The sequence below is a fragment of the Babylonia areolata genome, chromosome 21 (assembly GCF_041734735.1).
Source record: "Babylonia areolata isolate BAREFJ2019XMU chromosome 21, ASM4173473v1, whole genome shotgun sequence".
Classification (NCBI taxonomy): domain Eukaryota; kingdom Metazoa; phylum Mollusca; class Gastropoda; order Neogastropoda; family Buccinidae; genus Babylonia; species Babylonia areolata.
This window is the reverse complement of record NC_134896.1, coordinates 46,621,731-46,640,548: the sequence shown is the minus strand read 5'-3', so window position 1 is coordinate 46,640,548 and position 18,818 is coordinate 46,621,731. Positions and strand designations below refer to the sequence as shown.

The following is an 18,818-nucleotide window of genomic DNA, read 5'->3' as shown; positions in this document are numbered from 1 at the left end:
ATATACGCACACACAAACATGAACATGCACAGCTCACGATTCACCCACACTTACCACGTGCAAAACATTTTCACATTCATACAGGTACTCGAAATGTACAAACAAAAATTTCGTTCTTCCTCTGGCCACAGGCATTCGAAACTCACTCTGTCACAACGTCGTACCAGTTTATAACTTAGACAACATTGACAACATTCCAAATGATGATCTGACTGTCCTGATTGATGACCAGCTCTTTTTTGAAACACTGATGTCAGGAATCAGAGGAAAAACATCTCTCATATGCTACTTATAAGGAAAAAAAGAGAAAGGTACTCATTAGGAAAGGGGCCTGAATTAGTGACCTTGAAAAGAACTTAAATGAGGATGACGTACCCCATTTGGAAGATTCAATGGCTCGGCTCAGCTGCTACAGATCACGGACTCGAGGATCGAAGGCATGGCAGTGCGGTCTAAAGTGCGATGGATAAACCAAGGAGAAAAAGAAAAAGAAATATCTTTGTAACCTTGAAAACATCAATTTCTGGTCATTCTTTATTTCAGTGATTTGCCCTCCAAGTATCTTCCATTTCCGCTCATGTTTTATATATTTACCTACATGTTTAATTTTATATTTCTTTTTCTTTTATGTTAATGTATTCTAGTAAGTTATCGAATAAATATTAATGTAAAATATGCTGTTTTTCGGGATAATTGCTCCGCAATATCGGCACGTAGGTGCGGAAATTAACTAAATTTTCAAATTTATAGTTTGAATTCGGCCAAAACAGCGTGATTTGTTGTAATTTAGAGGTTGAACTATGGACTGGTGCAAAAACTCGATTTACCCCATATATTCAGCACTGTTTTTGCCTGTAGCGCAAATGAATGCAGCGCGAGGTATCCATCTTCTCGAGGGAGACGGTAAAAAGTTTACATAATGAGCGAATAAGACTTGTATGGATATCACCTGGCTACTTGGGGAAGATGGAACAGTTTGACATAATTGGACATCATATCGCCAGTAGGGGAGAGGTGAAATATCCAAGGGCATGCAACGTCCATCTGTAAGGTGGTGTTTCAGACCATTTAAAACGATAAGATGAACAAAGGAGAGTGATGATCACATTGTTAATCGCCAGTGATACTAGCTGATGGGAAGCACAAAACAGCACTGGAGTGAAGTCGGTTTGCCAGATGTTACAGGCTGCTGTCCGTGCCCCAGAAGCAGAAATCCTTGTTTACTGTCACTTTATTGTCACACAATCGATCCACATCTTCCACATGCAGGCACACGCACGCACGCACGCACGCACGCACACACACACACACACACACACAAAACAAACAAAAAAACTTGGATACAAAGCAGGTGGCTGGTGAAGATACAGTAACCCTGGCTCAGATGTACAAAGAAATACAACCTCCTATTGGATACAAAAAATAAGAGGAAAAGCAATGAACCCATTTGGTAGAGGAGAAGTTGCGTACACCGACTCGTAGTCTTCAAAGCAAGTGAAGATAGCAGCAGTCACAAGTGCAGTTTTCTGGCTGTTGAATAAAATTCACTTGTCTTGAGAACAGTTCACTGTTGGTTGGAAAAGGTGGATGGGTGAAGGAAGTTAGAGATAATCTACACAATAAGAGGAAAGGGGGGCGGGCGAAGAGGAAAAAGAGGGGGAGGGGAGGGAGGAGGGAATGGGCAGGGTGGGGACGAGGGAAGCTGTGATGTGGTTTAGTCCTTGATGTTGAGGCCATCTGGTGCTGTAGTACCGAGATGGTGGATAATCTGTTTCTCCATGTTCTTTCTCTTGAAGGAGTCACCAGTGCTGTTACGCCAGACAACTGAATGGAGATGTGGGTTATGCTGTGGGGATAAGTGTTGAAGTGTACAGCCACATGGCTTGCTTTTTCTGGAAGATGCTGTCCCTGAGCTCTTTGCTGTGTTCTTCCAGTGTGCGGTATGTCTTGCCTACGTAGATACGACCGCACAGGCTGCAGTGGACCACATACCATATCACTGGTTTGGCAGGTGAAACTAGTTGCTCCTCATGGTGAACTGGCGTCCTGAGGGCCCCTTGAAGGTGAGTGTGGTAGTGTTGAGGAAGGGACAGCATTTGCGCTTTGGTCTGTCACAGCAGCTGTTGCCCAGGGAGTGGTGGTTCTGGGGGGCTGTGGGTTGGAATGACGACCTAACCAGATGATCGCCCAGGTTACGGTCTCGTTTGAAGGCCATCAGAGGAGGGTTCTTGAATGTCCTGACAACTTTGGGGTCAGTCTGTAGGATAGGAAAGTTCTTGAAGATAATGTTTTTTACTTCCATGTTGTGAGGATGGTATGTCCAAAGGGTGCGGTCATTGTGATCTACCTTGGTTTTGGATGTTAAGCCCTCCTTTCTGGAGATACACTTGGCCTGGTCCAGTGCCTGTTGATTCAACTCTTCGGGATATCCTCGTGTTTTGAAGAAGCTGATCATCTGGGTTGTCTGGGTGTGGAAATCTTCCTCATTGCTGCAGAGGTGTCTGAGGCGGTGGAACTGGGAGAACGGAATGGCACGTTTGGTTGATACAATATAATTACATTAGACGACAGAGATTTCGAAAAAGAACAAGCAGAGACAAACATGGGTTGCAACCTTGTAAATCCGCCTTTAAATGCGGTTGTTTAGAGAAGAAGAGGCATGGGGAAATGATAAATGATTAATGATAGGACATTGATTCCTTCGTGCGCACAGGTTCGCTGAATGTGGCTCATTTTTATTCTTATTTTATTTTACTCATTTGACTTCTCTGCATTTTTCATTTTCATCATTTCTAATCTTACTGACTTTACTTATTTGTTTGACTATTTATTACTTTTCTTTTAGCACAGACCTCGGGTAGGCTGTCAAGGCCATGGCACTAGGTTTATACCTCGGTCAGGCATCGGTCGCCACTCCCCCCCACCCCAGCCCCCCATTTCGCTCGCTTTGACACCTCCTTTAAACTGGGACTGAACTCAAACTTTCTGTATGTCAGGTCAGAGTTCTTTGTTACTTTGGTAAGCATGTAACCCAGCAGATTATGTCTGAAGATAAGAAGTGCAAAGAGAAGCTCGAACAGGTTTGGACAATACAGACACTAAGCAGTGTGCACACCTCAGGACATCTTGACTTGGTCCACAGAGAAGATGACATCATGATCGAGAACGCCACGCCTCCGATCCCGGGCGCAGATCAAAACAATTATTGTCAAAAGACCTGGATTGATATGAGTGATTATCGGTTACATCATACCTGAAACTGCGTTTGTTGTTTTGTTCCAATTTATCAAAAAGTCGTGATGAAGATAGGCAAGCTTTGAAATTATATGATGACAAAACAATGTAACGCCGATCGATGTGGGCTGCTTAAGGTGGAATTGTTCCGTGTCCAGCACACAATTTTCGGTTCGACAAACACTTGTTTCTGTGATCCGTGTTGCTGTGGTCATTATCATTATATTGTTTTTGACTAATGTGTGTTTTGTATGTGTTGTGATATTTCTGGCTGGACGAGCTTAGGGGTGGATAGTCATCACTAACATGATAATGTTAGCTGTCTGGAACTCGTAGACCTCGGCTGCTGCTTACCGGAAGTGTCAAGAGTGTCGCGAGCTCTGTGCTGTCGTGTGCTTCTGTCCTGTGTTTGCATTGGTCTCTGGTAATATTATCCAGAAGGAGGTGGAAGGTGTTGTTGCACTATTTTTTCATTTCTTATTCATCTTTTTATGTAACATATTCACCCATTTGGTTCATGGCGGCGGGGGATGGGGTGGGGTCAAACCAGAAGGCTACTGTCGTACCGTCTCAGGAAACTTCTCCCATTCATGAACAGAAGAAATGGTATCCCTAAGTGCTCTGGCATAGCTGAACACATTGTTTCTTCCACTGCACCTGCTTGTTTCTTGCTCACAAGCTCTTTCAGGTTTTTATCACAATAAACCACATCCCTCACTTTTTCGATTTACACGATTCTCATGTGCCACCCTTACAATATAGCCAACCGGATAAAGATTATAGCGCTTATACATGTTGTGTAATGTCATCTGTATTTTCTGGAAGTTTATCATTTTCCATCTTTAGTTTTTTATCACGTAAGAAATACGATTACACTGTCTTTAACCCTTTCACCGCCAGTAAATTTAGAGTACAGAATTACCTTGTGTTATAAGCACAGAAAAGACAGTGGCTAAGAACAGCTGGGGATTGCCCCTGCGATGTATAGAAAATATGGCCTATACTACCACCGAACATTAAGAGCAGTAGGTTCATGGATAACAGACCAATGAATGGTCACTTTTCAATGACATGGGTCCTCTACCACGCCTGTGCCTAAATGCGAGCTTGGCGGTGACAGGGTTAAAAGCATCGATGACCAGTTGCGGCATGTTCAGGTTTTGCTCTGTTTGGTTAAATGTAGTACCTCAAATGATCTAAACATGTGTAGTGTCTTCTGCATTCGTTCAAGATTGGAAATATCATTTGTTAGGAATGAAGTAATTCGAAAAACAAAAATAAATCGACGATGGCGTTGGAGAAGCGATGGAACTGATGCTGAATGCTGCCTGCGTTGTTGTGTTGGGCATCCTCGTCACAGAGGTCCTGCTTGTGATCCTTGTTCTATGTCCAGGGACGATGGACTGGGGTTCCTTCGACGTGCAGCCAGCAACAACGTCAGCGACAGAGTGCAAACTGCCAGTGTGGCTTACACGCTGTCGCCCCAAGTCCTTTGCCGAGCTTTGGGGTCATCGATGCTTCTATCAAAACATTTTACTGGGCCCATAGAACAAGATTTACAGACATCCTCTGCATCAGAAATGAACATCCAGTCGTGACTGGGTGATGAAGGACTAGCTAACTGACTAACAATTTCAAAAGTGCATCTTGTCTTTATGTGAGCGATGTTCAAACAGACATAAAGAGACAGACAGACATACAGAGACAGATGGACAGAGACAGACAGATAGATATACAGACAGAGACAGAGTGAGACAAAGCTAAAGAGACAGAGACACACTGCAAAGCAAGAAACAAAAGCAAACAGTAGACACGGATGTAATGGATCAAGCTTCAATCCTTTATTTCCAAAGACAATTAAAAACACGGTGTCAGAAATGCAAAGATGGTCAAACGACTCGGATGCTCAAACTCCACAAACAGGTGATTTCATGGAAAAAATCAGAAACACGTGGAATGGGAATAATTACGTCATCGCCATATCTGAGGTACACAAACACTTCCTCTTCTTTTTTAAATAACCATCCTCGCCACGTAGGAAAAAGAAGAAAAGGTGATTTAAAAAGGTAGTCTAACCACACTCTTGAAAAGAGAACAAGTAAAAGAAAACCCGTAAGAAGTAAGCTATCATTTCTATGTACGTCTCTTGTTCATGTGTGTTTTATTATACTTAGAACTGTATCAGATTTGAAACTACGTTTCGAAATATTAACCCAAAGTTGAGTTTCACACAAAATGTACAAATCTGAGCTTTTAAAATAAAATTCAATCAAACGTAGAATCCACTTTTTTGATGTCGTTCTCATGAAAGTTTTCTTTGAAACCGCCTTTGTATTTTCTGAAAGAAATTTAAAGAATTATTATGAAACGACAATGTTCCAATAATGGGAGCATACTGACAATATAAACGAAAGGAAATCTCTCTGTCAGTATACTAGAAAGAAAGACAAAATCGCATTTAACGTATTAATCATTCTTTTAAATAATTTGCGATTCTCCGAATGCGAAAGAAAACTATCCAGGAAGACGTGATTTTCCACGTGTCTAGAATTTTGTTTTGAAGAATGTTTGACAAGAGCGTCATAAGAAACACTGATGAAATATCCAAACTGACAAAAAAAGCACACCAATCCTTTACACAGAAGGTCAAGTGGAAAGAGGGCAAACTACGGTCCTGTAAATAGTGCAAAGTGGATCATCGTCTGTTTCACTAGCAACAAGAGAGAGAAAGCCTGCACTGAACTCAGCAACAGAAAAAGTAACTGATTTTTGTGTGTGACGAAATTAAACAACTGTAAAGAACTAAACTTTGCGAATAATTGTGGGGGGTATTGGGGAGGAAACAGGCGTGGACACAGTGTCCATTGAAGCACTTTTGTTTTCAAGTTTGAGACTTTTTCCCATGGAAAAAAAAAAGAAAGAAACATATCCAGGTTTGGAGGCAGGCCATAGTTCTGTTCTACTGGATGTGCAATATAAAGGTGCCGTAAATAAAGTCAGGTTTTGAGTGCAGAAAAAAGCTGTACAGATAGTGTTTAAAAAGTGTTAGTTTGCATAGTATGCTTCTCTTCGCTACCAGTATCACAAAGTGGAAACATCTTCCCATGGAAATGAAAGCACTCAAGGAGGCCTCTAGCCCCTATCCCAGTTACAGCATCTCAGGATGTAGAAGGATTGTTGCAAAGCATCCACTAACCAACTGTCTGAAACTGACATGTAGAGACACTGATATATTTCACCTGGATTTGAATGTTGCAGATCATAGTTTTGTAATTCAATCGTAACAGTCAAGTGTCTAATTATATCTAAAACAAAAATTGCAAATAAAACATATGAACCAAAATAGCTTAATAAACAAAAATAATATGCAGAAGACACCCCACTGATCATTGCTTTATAGCACAATGTAATAGTCATTGGGTCAAACTCTGCTAGGAAGAAGTACTATATTTTCAAATGTCAAAAACAATGATGAACAAAAGAACTGAAGGCTTATTCCATTTTCTACAGTTTTAAACCAATTAATACTCTGTATCCATTCTCAGTTATACGTAGGATGCAAGAAAGCGATTGATAGTAATCGAACGATGCACAAATTCAAAATCGCGTTTTGCGGACAGTCCCACCAAATATGTACACAAGAAACTTTCTGAAATTAGAAAGTATTTACACAAATAAGTTGATTCAAAATAAATAGTATTATCTACACAGTATGTGACAGTCTTTGGCTATTCCTAGTTTAACAAGTGCTCCAAAAGATATTCTATTATGTACATAACAGAATCACAAAATCTACCCATGTTACATTCCCACGGACAAATAATTATTCACAAACTACCACTGTTGAATATTACGATTTAATCTTAAAGGTGTAACAAAAAACCAAATAACCCTAACAAAATGTAAATTGATGTGGATTCCAGGACATCACCGCGTCAGTTTGTGCTTTTCTACCAAAGTTGTTGGGGACGAGAGAGAGAGAGAGAGAGAGAGAGAGAGAGAGAGAGAGAGAGAGAGAGAGAGGGGCTGGGAGGGGGGGGGGCGAGAGAGAGAGAGAATCACTTCATACGCTTTGCTAGCACAGCTCTGCGTAATGTTGGTGATGCAGTTTCGCACATCGTGAATATGAGCGACTTCCCACTTTGGGGCCCAGAACCATATCAACGAGACTTTGCTTCCATGGTTCCCCCGCCAAGAGATCTGTTAGTATCCACACACACACGCACACCAAGGGTCAATGGTAGTTCAGCAAGAGGCAGTCATCCCGCGGGCGTACCAGGAGACAGGACTGTGGGGAAATCCAAACACAAACATACAAACAAATAGGGGAATGAAGCAAAATCCCACGTGTGTAATCTTGACTTCTCAAGTATGGATGCTTTCAACGCAAACATTAGGTTTGCTAATCCCAAATGAAATCATTCTCCACACGCTGAAAAATGAGACTTCCACGAGAGAGGAAGTAGAAGCGATAATAACACTAAAAAAAGGAAACTATATATATGATCAAGAGCATATGTAAAAACTAAAACCCATTTAGGAAAAAAAGGTTACAACATTGCACGCCAGGAAATAATAATATCACACAGCTTTTCAATAGCATGACCGTAAACATTCAGTTCCGTACAAGCCGAGCACAGCTTTCGAAATGTCCACAATTCTCTCAGAAGATTTCACTACATGATCTCAGATTTCTTTCAGAACGTGTGATTAACTATGTACAAAGTTTGGTTACAGATGGACGTCAACACGTATGCCACACAAATGGACTGCGATATCATATGGACGACACAATACAATGGTGGATGACGTCGCTTCACAGATGCGTCCTTACCTCAAAACTAACAAATACTCTGGATGGATTACACATTTCCAGAAAATGGAACATAATAATTTACCTTCTCACAAAGCACTTTGAAATGGTTTTATGACTGCAGACATTCAAATGTGTGAGGGACACACACACACACACACACACACACACACACACACACACACACAGAGGTTTGACCTGTATCCAAAAGTACCTCAAACTCAGAGCCTTTCGTATTTAATTTACTGACACACACATCCTATGATGAAGAATGAATAAAGGTTACAGTCGCTTTAACTTGCTTTTTGCATTTATCTCAACTGTATTACACCATAGACAATATTTTTGCGCATATCTGTCTCTTTGATTTTGTCCAGTGATTGTTAGGAACGACAGGCCAACATTTCAGTCACAAATAAGAAACTAATCAAGATTTCAACTTTCTATTTTTCATTGTGTCATCGTTTCATTAATGTACGATACCAGCTTGAACTTGGATGCTTTTTTTTTTTTTTTTTTTTTTTGTTTGTTGGCGACCAATGAAAGATACAAGGACCAGACAGAAATTGACGCCACTCAGACTATGAGCATACCAGTGATTCTTCTGCTTCTTCTTCATCCTATTATTATTATTATTGTTGTTGTTGTGAAGATAACAAGCCATCTGAATATACGATCATTTCCCACGCAGTCACCATTCTCTTTGTTTGAAGCTCGTTGGAACATTGCAAACCAAGCATACACAACACTTTCGCAATGTTTATGACGCAAAGTTAAAATTATTTATTTTTGTCTTTCATACCCCTGAACGAGACACACAACATAAGATTCAGCAGTTTGATGCTGTATGAGAGTGGTTGTTGACAGAACCCTCAAATGAACAGGTCCTGCCCCTGAAGGAGAGAGAGAGAGATCAGACATGCATGCCTACACTCCATACATCACTACATGATATGCGGGAAAAGGACAACCACATTTTGTATGTGCGCTTACTGAATCAAATTCACACTTCAATGAACCGAGATGTACGATCTACAACAGATGTTCTGGGTAATGGAAGTGCTATAAATATTATGTGCAGTTTTGTGGTGTATATGTCCATACGTCAAACGAAACTTCTGGAATAGTACTGTATTGCATGGTATGTGTCACATCCTATTCCTTTGTGACAAACTCGGGGTTCTCTCCCCTGAACTGGGAGGGGATAAGGGTGGAGGCAGTGGGAGGAATCCCCAGCGCAGGGCGCGCCACCTATTTTGTTTTCTGACTGCAAGTGGATTTACTTCCCTGTCAACGAGGATTCTTATGTAAGAATATTGACAACAGCACTGTTGCTCCCGGCAGTTCTTTTACGTGCGCGAAAAGCTGTGCATCATTTATCGTCTCACCCGAAAGACTAGTACCCAGACCACCAACCAGGGTCTCAACCAGGAAGGGGGGCGGGGAATATTAGAAATTGCTGGTCTTTGTGCGAGAATTGATCCCAGGACTCTCCCTTTCTCATCTCCTTGAAGTATTCATTCAACACTGCAATATGTCAGATCACTTTGAGCGTTTGAGACTTCAGTATTCTGTTATTTCAAAATGAGTAATGGTGTGCGTTTTTTCCCCCCCTTTTTCGAATATATCTTTCCAAAAACTATTGATGTGCGAGATTTGTTTATACACACACAGACAAAGAAAAGTGCCTGTCTATTAGAAACAGCAACACTATGACTGAGTGAAGGATTCAGTTGAAATGGTTGAAACCTGAATGAAACGCATAACTCTTTCAGACCTTCGGCATCTCCATTGAGATGCCGTGAGCATAAAATAACAAACAGCGACACAAGTAACAAAGAAGAACAACGACAACAAAAACGAAAATTGAATTTATCAAAAACTAAACAAAAAAAAAAGTTCATGCAGATTCAATAGAGCGGGTCAGTCAACGCAGAATCGGGTCACGTATGTGTAAGTGATAGTGACACATTGCACCTAAATACATCACACAATTATGAAGAGAATGCACATGAAAAGAACATCCCCGTCAGCGATCAGCATGGTGCTTTCATCCTAGCCGAGCGCCAGGACCGTCCAGGTATTGATGAGGGGAAGGAGGGGGGAAGGAAGGGAAAGTGATGGGAAGCAGTACTTAGTAAGCACACACTGGACACAATGAAGAAGAAGAAGAAGGAGAAGAAGAAGAAAAGAAGGATACAGGTAATATGCAAATGATGGAGCGAGGAGAAAAAGAAAGAAAAATGGATGAATGAATGAAAAGGCAAAAAAAGACAAAGGTGGGAGACAAAGAATGGGAAGAAAAAACAATGAAATAAAAGGAAGAATGTATGCATCATAAAAAAAGAATTAAAAAATATGTTAAAAGAAAAGATAGAAACGAAAACGTCTTCTATTAATGCTCGGGGTTGAACACACTCAGAACCAAACTGTAAATCAACGACGGGACTGATTCCATGCATCTTTCCGTCAAACAAGATTTCAAAGTGATAAGTCAAATCATCCTTGTTACAGGGGACACCAGACAAAGATATAATAATGTTAAATGAATAAAAAATAATGTAATAAAAACCACGTTATACAATGTCAAATAAAACATAGATGTATAGTGTAAACAAAAAAAAAGAAAAAAAAAAAAAAAGGGAAACGATGTGTCCCGCAGGAACACTTAAAATGTAAAGCACCCTCCACTCAAAGTCATTGCAGCGCTTATTCAAAACTCTATGAACAAGAAGCGTTAACAAAGGAATAACATCAACAACTGTCAATTTGCATTTTTTTAAATACTTTTTTTAATTTTTACCCCAAAGTGGGTGAAGCGGGGAGCATGACTTCAGAGGAGCAAAATCGGGTGCAAAGAAGGAAGGTACACAATGGTTAAAACAAACCATAAATCACCAGGTATGGATGGCTTCGATACCACAAGACGAACGTGGGAGAGGGATGGGGGTTAGGGGGGAGGGAGGAAACCGGAGGGGAGGAGAATAATGGTGAAGAAAGAGTACTGATAGTAGAAGTAATTGGTCGATAAAACTGCGCACAGTATTAAGGGTCAGGGAATGCGGTAGAACAATGTTAACCATGTTAACTCAATGAAAACCACGTGGAAAGCGGAACGCAAAATAAAAGAAAAACACATATTTTCTGTTTCCGATATTCTATCGTATAATATTATTGTTTCATTAATTCATTGACTGAATGGTGGATCGGATACACATGCACACATATGCTCGAGGACGTGCACACACACACACACACACACACACACACACACACACACACACACACACTGAACACACAAACACACGGAGAGAACCTCTCTCTCTCTCTCTGTCACACACAACACACACACACACACGCGCGCGCGCACGCACGCACGCACGCACACACAGACACACACACACACACACACTTATTATGGGAGCACTAGTTAATCAAATCTCTCTCTCTCTCTCTCTCTCTCTCTCTCTCTTTCTCTCTCGCATACCCCACCCACATACACTATACCCCACTTCCAGCAACACCACAAACATCATTATCGGCATCATCAGCAACATCATTAGAATAAAATAAAAACATGAAGGTTTAAACGGATACATGTCTATGTCCACGCACATACAAGGACCACGACCGGCAACGTTCTGTGGACAGCGATATAAAAGTTAACACTGCACACGAATTGCTACACCAGCTTAAAACATCAACAAACTCCCTGAAAGACAGACACCTAACACTGTGCTTGTCGTCCTGTGAACAGATGAATAAAAAAAAACTATAAAAAAGATAATACAGAAATAATAGGCTAATAATAATAGTAGTAGTAATAATAATAATAATAATAATAATTAGTTCTCATGCATATTTATTCAGGTTTCGTTAATCTCATGATGGAGTTTCTGTGAATATTGCATTCTTTCTGTTCAGTTGCTTTGCGTGATATATCCATTTGATGGTGACTGATTTGGTTAAAATCAAAACTCTGTTAACGCAAGAAGCATAATTTGTGTAGGTGCACATAATTACATCAAAGCAGAACCAAACAAGGGCCTAACTCCTGATTTACGGGCCTGTGCTACTTTATCAGCATCGTACAATACACACACATGTATATAGTACTATCTAGATGCCCGATCTTCATGTGTGCACTAAACTCGCTAAATCAAATAACAGCATTTCTATCTTCTTTATTATGGCCAGCTGGTCGCTACATACAACACCACGAACTATACAAAATCAATCCTTATATCTGTTATCATTCTGAACGTTAGCTGTTTGATATTTATAATATCCAATGTGATAGTCCTTTGATTTTTTTTTCTGTCAGAATGTATGAGAGGTAGCTGTATTGTTATTCATAGGTCTCAGTCACCATTCCCTAACCTAACCTAACATTCGATAAGTAAATTAACTGTCGAACATTTTGTTGTGGGTAGTTGTTGTGAGTGAACGAGTGAGTTTGTGTGTGTGTGTATGTGTGTGTGTGTGTGTGTGTGTGTGTGTGTGTGTGTTGCTGTGTGCACGTGCGTCCGTGTCTTCGTGCGTGCGTGTGTGTGTGTGTGTGTGTGTGTGTGTGCGTGCGCGTGTGTGAGGTGTGTGCGGGCACGCGTGTGCTGTATACTTCAACGCAGAGAACAGAACATTTTGCATTGTTTTCAGTTTTGTTGCTTTTGCATACACACAGATATGCACGCACACTCACTCACTCACCTTAGAGGTTAAATAACAACCCATCTGCCACATGTTTTGAGTCGGATATACAAGACTTTGTGCAGGCGCTGTTTTAAAACATACTCGTCCTTATGCCACAAATGACTAACAATAATTCCATAATTATGACAATGATTTATTGTAATGATAATAATATTACTAATAACAATAATGATAATACTATTAATGATAATAATAATAATAATAATAACGACACAGTGTGCCAAAGCACACACAACCATAATTATTTATAAAAAATAAAAAAAAGAAGAAGAAAAAAAAAAAAACGAAAAAAAAACAAACAAACAAAAAAACCCACAAAAAAACCGACGAGGGGCGCAGGAAGTCAAGAACACACAGCTGATAGATTATCTCCCTTCTGGGGGAGAGTCTGACAACGCTAACTGCTCTGTGTCTTGAAACGCACAGCACAACACCCCTCTGCTTAGAATAAATACCAAATGTCACCACTTTCTTGTGGGTGAAGACAAAGAAGATGAACAGACCTGTCCAAAAAGGTCTCTTGAGTTCTAAAAAGAACGTTTGCAGGTAAGAATACATTATATTATACTTTATCATCTTTGGAGTAAGATAAACTTTAAGTTTGAATACCTAAGTCCGAATGTAGAGTAAAATGCTTCCAGGAGTTCTGATGGAAAGGAAAAAAAAAGATATCCGAAAAGTGTTCAGCTTCCAAGAAATATACTTTATGGATATTCATGAAGATATGAGAAAATAAACGACAGAAAAAAGACAGAAAAGAAAAAAACAACAATATAAACAGACGAAATTAAACTGTCACAAGAGTAACTAGAGATGCTCAAGTCAGCTTTTGCATCACTACGTACAACTTGACGCTCCAATCAAAACAGATGCCGTTTTGTGTGGCAGTTCGCAACACATCGTTTCCTTTGGCAGTTTTGTAACCGATGTGATTTCCTGTGGCAGTTCGTAACCTTCGTGAGACAAAGAAAAATACAACAGAGGAGAGCCCACGTGCGCATGTCGCTTCCAGACCTGCTCGTGAAGCCAGACCAGCAGCTCCTGCCCTGTCCTGCATCACACACAATCCATCAGCCAACTCCCCGACAGTGGGGAGCGAACATACAACCAGCTCCACCCATCCTCAGACTGAGAAGTTATGGGAAAAGTGGGTTAGGGAGTGGAGAAGGTGAGGGTGAGTCAGAGACTGGAAAGGTCTCCCCACTCAATAGATGGAACTTGTGGAAGGTGGGGGAAAGGGTTGTTGGGGGTTGGGTGGGTGGGTGTGTGGGAGTCGGGGTCAGGATGGATTCCGAGGAAAGAGCAGTCAATCAATCAAGCCGAGCACGAAACAGCAAAAAAAGGCACCACCACCATCACCATCACCATCATCACCCCCAGCCACCGCACCACCACCACCACACTCCCCACCCACCCACACACATATGGATGTCCCTGCTTAGATCCTAGCCTCTCTTTCTCTCTCTTTCTCTCCAGCTCTCTCTCTTTCTTTATCGCACTCTCGATGTCGCGCAGAAGAAGAGGCGAGGGTCTCCTCCTAAAACACCCCTCCCTCTCCCTCTTAGAAGCCCTCAATGTAGCAGTAGGACACCATGGCGGAGATGAGGACGTAGATGACCCAGAAGGACACCAAGATGGTGCTGGTGATCGCCTTCTGGCAGCGCGGGCCTCCCAGCTCTCCGCCCACGCTGGGCCGTCTCCTGAGGAGCAGCATGAAGACGGTGAGGAGCGCCATGACGCAGAACACGGTGACGGACATGGCCAGGGTTCCGGGGTTCACGTAGAACTTGTTGCCGTGGGCGGCGTGGTAGATGGCGGCCATGCTCCAGGCGATGCCGATGCCCAGGAAGACGTTGACGGCGTTGGAGCCCGTCACGTTGCCGATGGAGGAGTCGGCGTAGCGGTCGTTGATGGCGGAGACCTTGCTGGCGAAGGTGTCTGGTGTATTTCAAAGGAAAAAAGCGGGCAGGAAGTTAGATATTGCTTCAGATGAGGATTGTATTGTATTGTATTGTATTGTATCAGATGTTGCTTTTGTATTGTATTGTATTGTATCAGATGTTGCTTCAGAGGAGGATTGTATTGTATTGTATTGTATTGTATCAGATGTTGCTTCGGAGGAGGATTGTATTGCATTGTATTGTGTTGTGTTGTGTTGTGTTGTGTTGTATTGTATTGCATTGCATTGTATTAGATGTTGCTCAGGAAGAGGATTGTACTGTATTGTATTGTGTTGTGTTGTATCGTATTGTACTGATTTGATTTGTATTGTATTGTTTTGCATTACATTGTATTGAATTGTGTTGTGTTGTGTCGTATTGTATCGTACTGTATTCTATTGTATTGCATTCTTTTGTATTGTATTGTATCGTACTGTGTTACAAAATGATGGTGGCGGAAAACAATACCAGGTAAACAACTCCTTTATTGAAAAAACAACAACAAAACTTTCCAAGATACTGTATACTGCTGGCGGCGGGTGGTGTGTGTGTGTGTGTGTGTGTGTGTGTGTGTGCCACAGCAAATGACCATTACATCTTGGGAAAAGAGTCATCTGTATGACTGATAAGACAGCAGATAACTCTGGTGGGCTCATCAAATATCTCGGCAATAAACCATCCAATCTTAAGACACCACTTACAATATACAAACATATCGATAGGTAGATAGATAGATAGATAGACAGATATAAAGTGTGTGTGTGTGTGTGTGTGTGTGTGTGTGTGTGTGTGTGTGTGTGTGTGTGTGTGTGTGTGCGTGCGTGCGTGCGTGCGCGCGCGCGCGCGTGTGTGTGTGTACCTGACTATCTAATTGCCTGCCTATATGTAGCCAAGTGCTCAGCTGGATTCAGATACTGCTTCACACACAAGCTATAGCAGAGGTCTTTTTCACAGCATGCCCACCACCGGTCGTCATCGGCTCGTGCAGAATGCGCCATTCGAATTGTAAATGCAAAGTCTCTTTTAAACAACTGCTCCTAAACATCTATTAAATCAAGTCTCTGTATAATTTATTGTCAGAATATGTCTGTTGTGCCTACACACACACACTGTAATCAGTTAGAAGCATATTCTATTTCAGTTTAATCGTTCGTCAGTGTAAAGATTTCAACTGACGCTAAACTTACGTCATTTTGTCTTCCTGTCACACATAATGCTACAGTCTACAATTCTGTATGTGACTGTTGTTGGAAACTAAAACTACACCATTATTGTGTTTGGATGAGAATAGATTAGGCATTCAAAAATTACAAGGCCGATTTTCATTGTCGACACTTAACGACAATCACTCCACAACCAGTGTCGCTCGGAGGTTTTGGCTGAGTTGAAAACGGTGTTTCTGACACACAGTATTTAATTAATATCTCTTTTGTCAGATCGGTAAAGTACAAGTATTTTATACTGACAGAATTTTCGCAATTCCATCTTTATTTCCATTTGTGTTTGCCTAACGCAGTTTGTAATTTTCAACGATGGACTTGTTAAAACTGACCCTTTTCAGGTTACTTAAATTAAGATTATAAATTCATCTTAAATAATCAATACTTCATTTTATACTCATTAGAAAGTAGGTGTTGAGCTGTTTCTTTTGCGACCAATCCGACGTAAATCGGTTCAGGAATCAATTAGAAATCTATCACTGAACACCTTGTAACAAACAATTCTAATCAAATTTAGCCCGATTTGAGCCGATTTGCTTCGCAGCACACGCAAGCGTCTTTGCAGTTCGCATAATGTGCATAAATAGACGGAGTGGATGATCACTGGTCACTTTCACCTGGCCAGTCACTGGCTAGAGCCTGCTCTCTCTCTCTCTCTTGCTGTGTCGCAAGCAGTGTGTGTTGCCGCAAGGCCAGCGTCATCGCCACATCGCTGCATTGTCTCGTCTCTTCTTTATTCTTTATCTCTTCTTTACTTAATATTGTAATAACACAATAGAAAAACCCTTTTGTGACTGGCCTGCTATATGTCTCTGGGCCAGAGCGTGGATCTTTTCTATCCTTTCAGTTTAAATTCAGTAAATCAGCAATTCTTTTGTACCGTCCCCTTTTATGATATTCCACTCGGGTACACAACTACAAAAGCATATATATATATATATATATATATATATATATATGTGTGTGTGTGTGTGTGTGTGTGTGTGTGTGTGTGTGTGTGTGTGTGTGTGTAACTCCATATGAAAAATAAAGAACAGTGTTTGAAGAAAACAACAACAACAAAAACAACAAAACCCCGACGACTGACCGGGGACACTGGTGCCCAGGGCGACAAAGGAGATGGCGGTGACGGCGTCCTTCAGCCCTATGGTGCAGCCAAAGCTGGAGGCCAGGTCGCCGATCACTGCCGTCAGCACGCCGATCATCAGGATGGACACCACGAAGCACGCCCACCCGCCCCAGTAATCTGTAGACACCATCATCACCACCATTATCCTTCTTTCGTCATTGTCCTCGTTATCGTTTTCAGTAACAGAAGCATTATCATCAGTCTTTCCTCATCGTCATCGTTATCATTTTCAACAACAGAAGCATCATCATCGTTCTTTCCTCATCGCTCTCATTATCGTTTTCAGTAACAGAAGCATCACTATCAGTCTTTCGTCATCGTCATCGTCATTTTCAGTAACAGGAGCATCATCATCTTTTTTTCTCTCCATTCATTCATCGTCCAATTCAATATTTTCATCAACAGAAGTATCTGATATAACACACGATGAAACATTCGACCAGTCATCTGCAACAAGCGCCAGTCATCGTCTTTGTCATCCGTCATTTCCACGTCCCCCATCATCACTGCCAATGTCCTCGTCAGCTTCATCTTCAGCATCACCAGCCTTTGGTTTATGGAGAGAGAAAAAAAATCCAGATACAGTGCCAACGTCAGGAGAAACAGGATGTAAGAGGCCCAGCCGCTCCAGTAGCCTGTGGGGAAAGAAGGTAACATAATCATCATCACGGTCATCTTCAACAACAGCAAACTGATCTCCAGGAGGGATGTGATGAAACAGGCCAAGTCATCTCCAACATCGGTATTGTCTTTGCCATCATCATCTCCTACGAAAGGAATACTCAAAGAGTCACGATGGAAGAAGCAAAGTGGTTGGAGTGATCTGCAAAAATCGCCAGCATTTTCACCGTCAGGTTTAGCTGTCTGGTCATTAGAATGGTCACGACAGGAGACAGGCATTCATCTCGATAATCCACAAACAAGCGACATCATCGTCTTTTTTTTGTCTTTTTTCTTCGTTCTCGTCATCTTGCTTTCGATCGTCATTCTGGACATAATGAAACAAGCTCACCATCCAAATAAAACCAAGGAAATCCTCAACGTTATCGTCGTTGACGACATCAGTGTCAGTTTGGTCTTGGTCCTTATTCGTTTACATCGTCATCGTTGTAACATTTGTAATCCTCACCAGAAATACTATTGCACTGGCGGAATTACTTTTGATTCCTTTTGACAGTGACTATCCATTAAACATTCATAAAGTACAGACAGACAGACAGAGGGACAAAGAAAAGCCAAGCCAAGGACTAACCGGTCGGGGGAATCAGAGCGAAGAGGACCTTCCAGAACAGTGTCACGAAATGCATGACGTAATCCATGCAGGACGGCAGCTTCTCTTCCGCTTCCTCGTCCGCCTCGTCATCCTCCTCGTCCCCTGAAAACACGTCACAGAGTGAACAGGAAATGAAGCAAAGCCAAGCGGTCAAACCATACTGACACTCTCCTCTTGTAGCGGGCAGTTTCAAACTGAACAGGTATGTCTTTACTTGTTACGAAAACCCCAAGTTAGATCCCTTTGTTATTTATATGCTTTCAGAATGCTCGACAGTATTTGCTCTAATCACACGTTTTGCTGATGCTACTTTTCTTACACCATTTAAAGGTAAAATACCTGCAAAATTTAATATAAAAAAAGAAAGAAATTCTTCAGGGAAGTTGTAAGATCGCAGAGAAATATTTCTTGACCATGTAGAAACTGGACCTGATTAATGCAGCAGCAAAGTGCATGGAGTGTTATTTTCACCCTTACTTGCATGTCAGTAAATACCCAG

At 41.4% G+C, this 18,818-nt stretch overlaps 1 protein-coding gene across 4 annotated transcripts in view; it reads right to left on the bottom strand.

Moving 5' to 3' along the window:
* Positions 1-13,079: 13,079 nt before the first annotated feature.
* The window catches only part of LOC143296092 (sodium/calcium exchanger 3-like), a 257,142-nt gene continuing 251,403 nt past the window's right edge, over positions 13,080-18,818 (bottom strand). For all 4 annotated transcript variants that reach the window (XM_076607851.1, XM_076607852.1, XM_076607850.1 and 1 more), the window contains 3 exons: positions 18,299-18,421; positions 17,005-17,163; positions 13,080-14,695 (listed from right to left, as the gene is read on the bottom strand). In XM_076607851.1, coding sequence (XP_076463966.1) covers positions 14,319-14,695; positions 17,005-17,163; positions 18,299-18,421 — 659 coding nt within the window. In that variant the 3' untranslated portion in view covers positions 13,080-14,318. The remainder of the gene's footprint in view (positions 14,696-17,004; positions 17,164-18,298; positions 18,422-18,818) is intronic.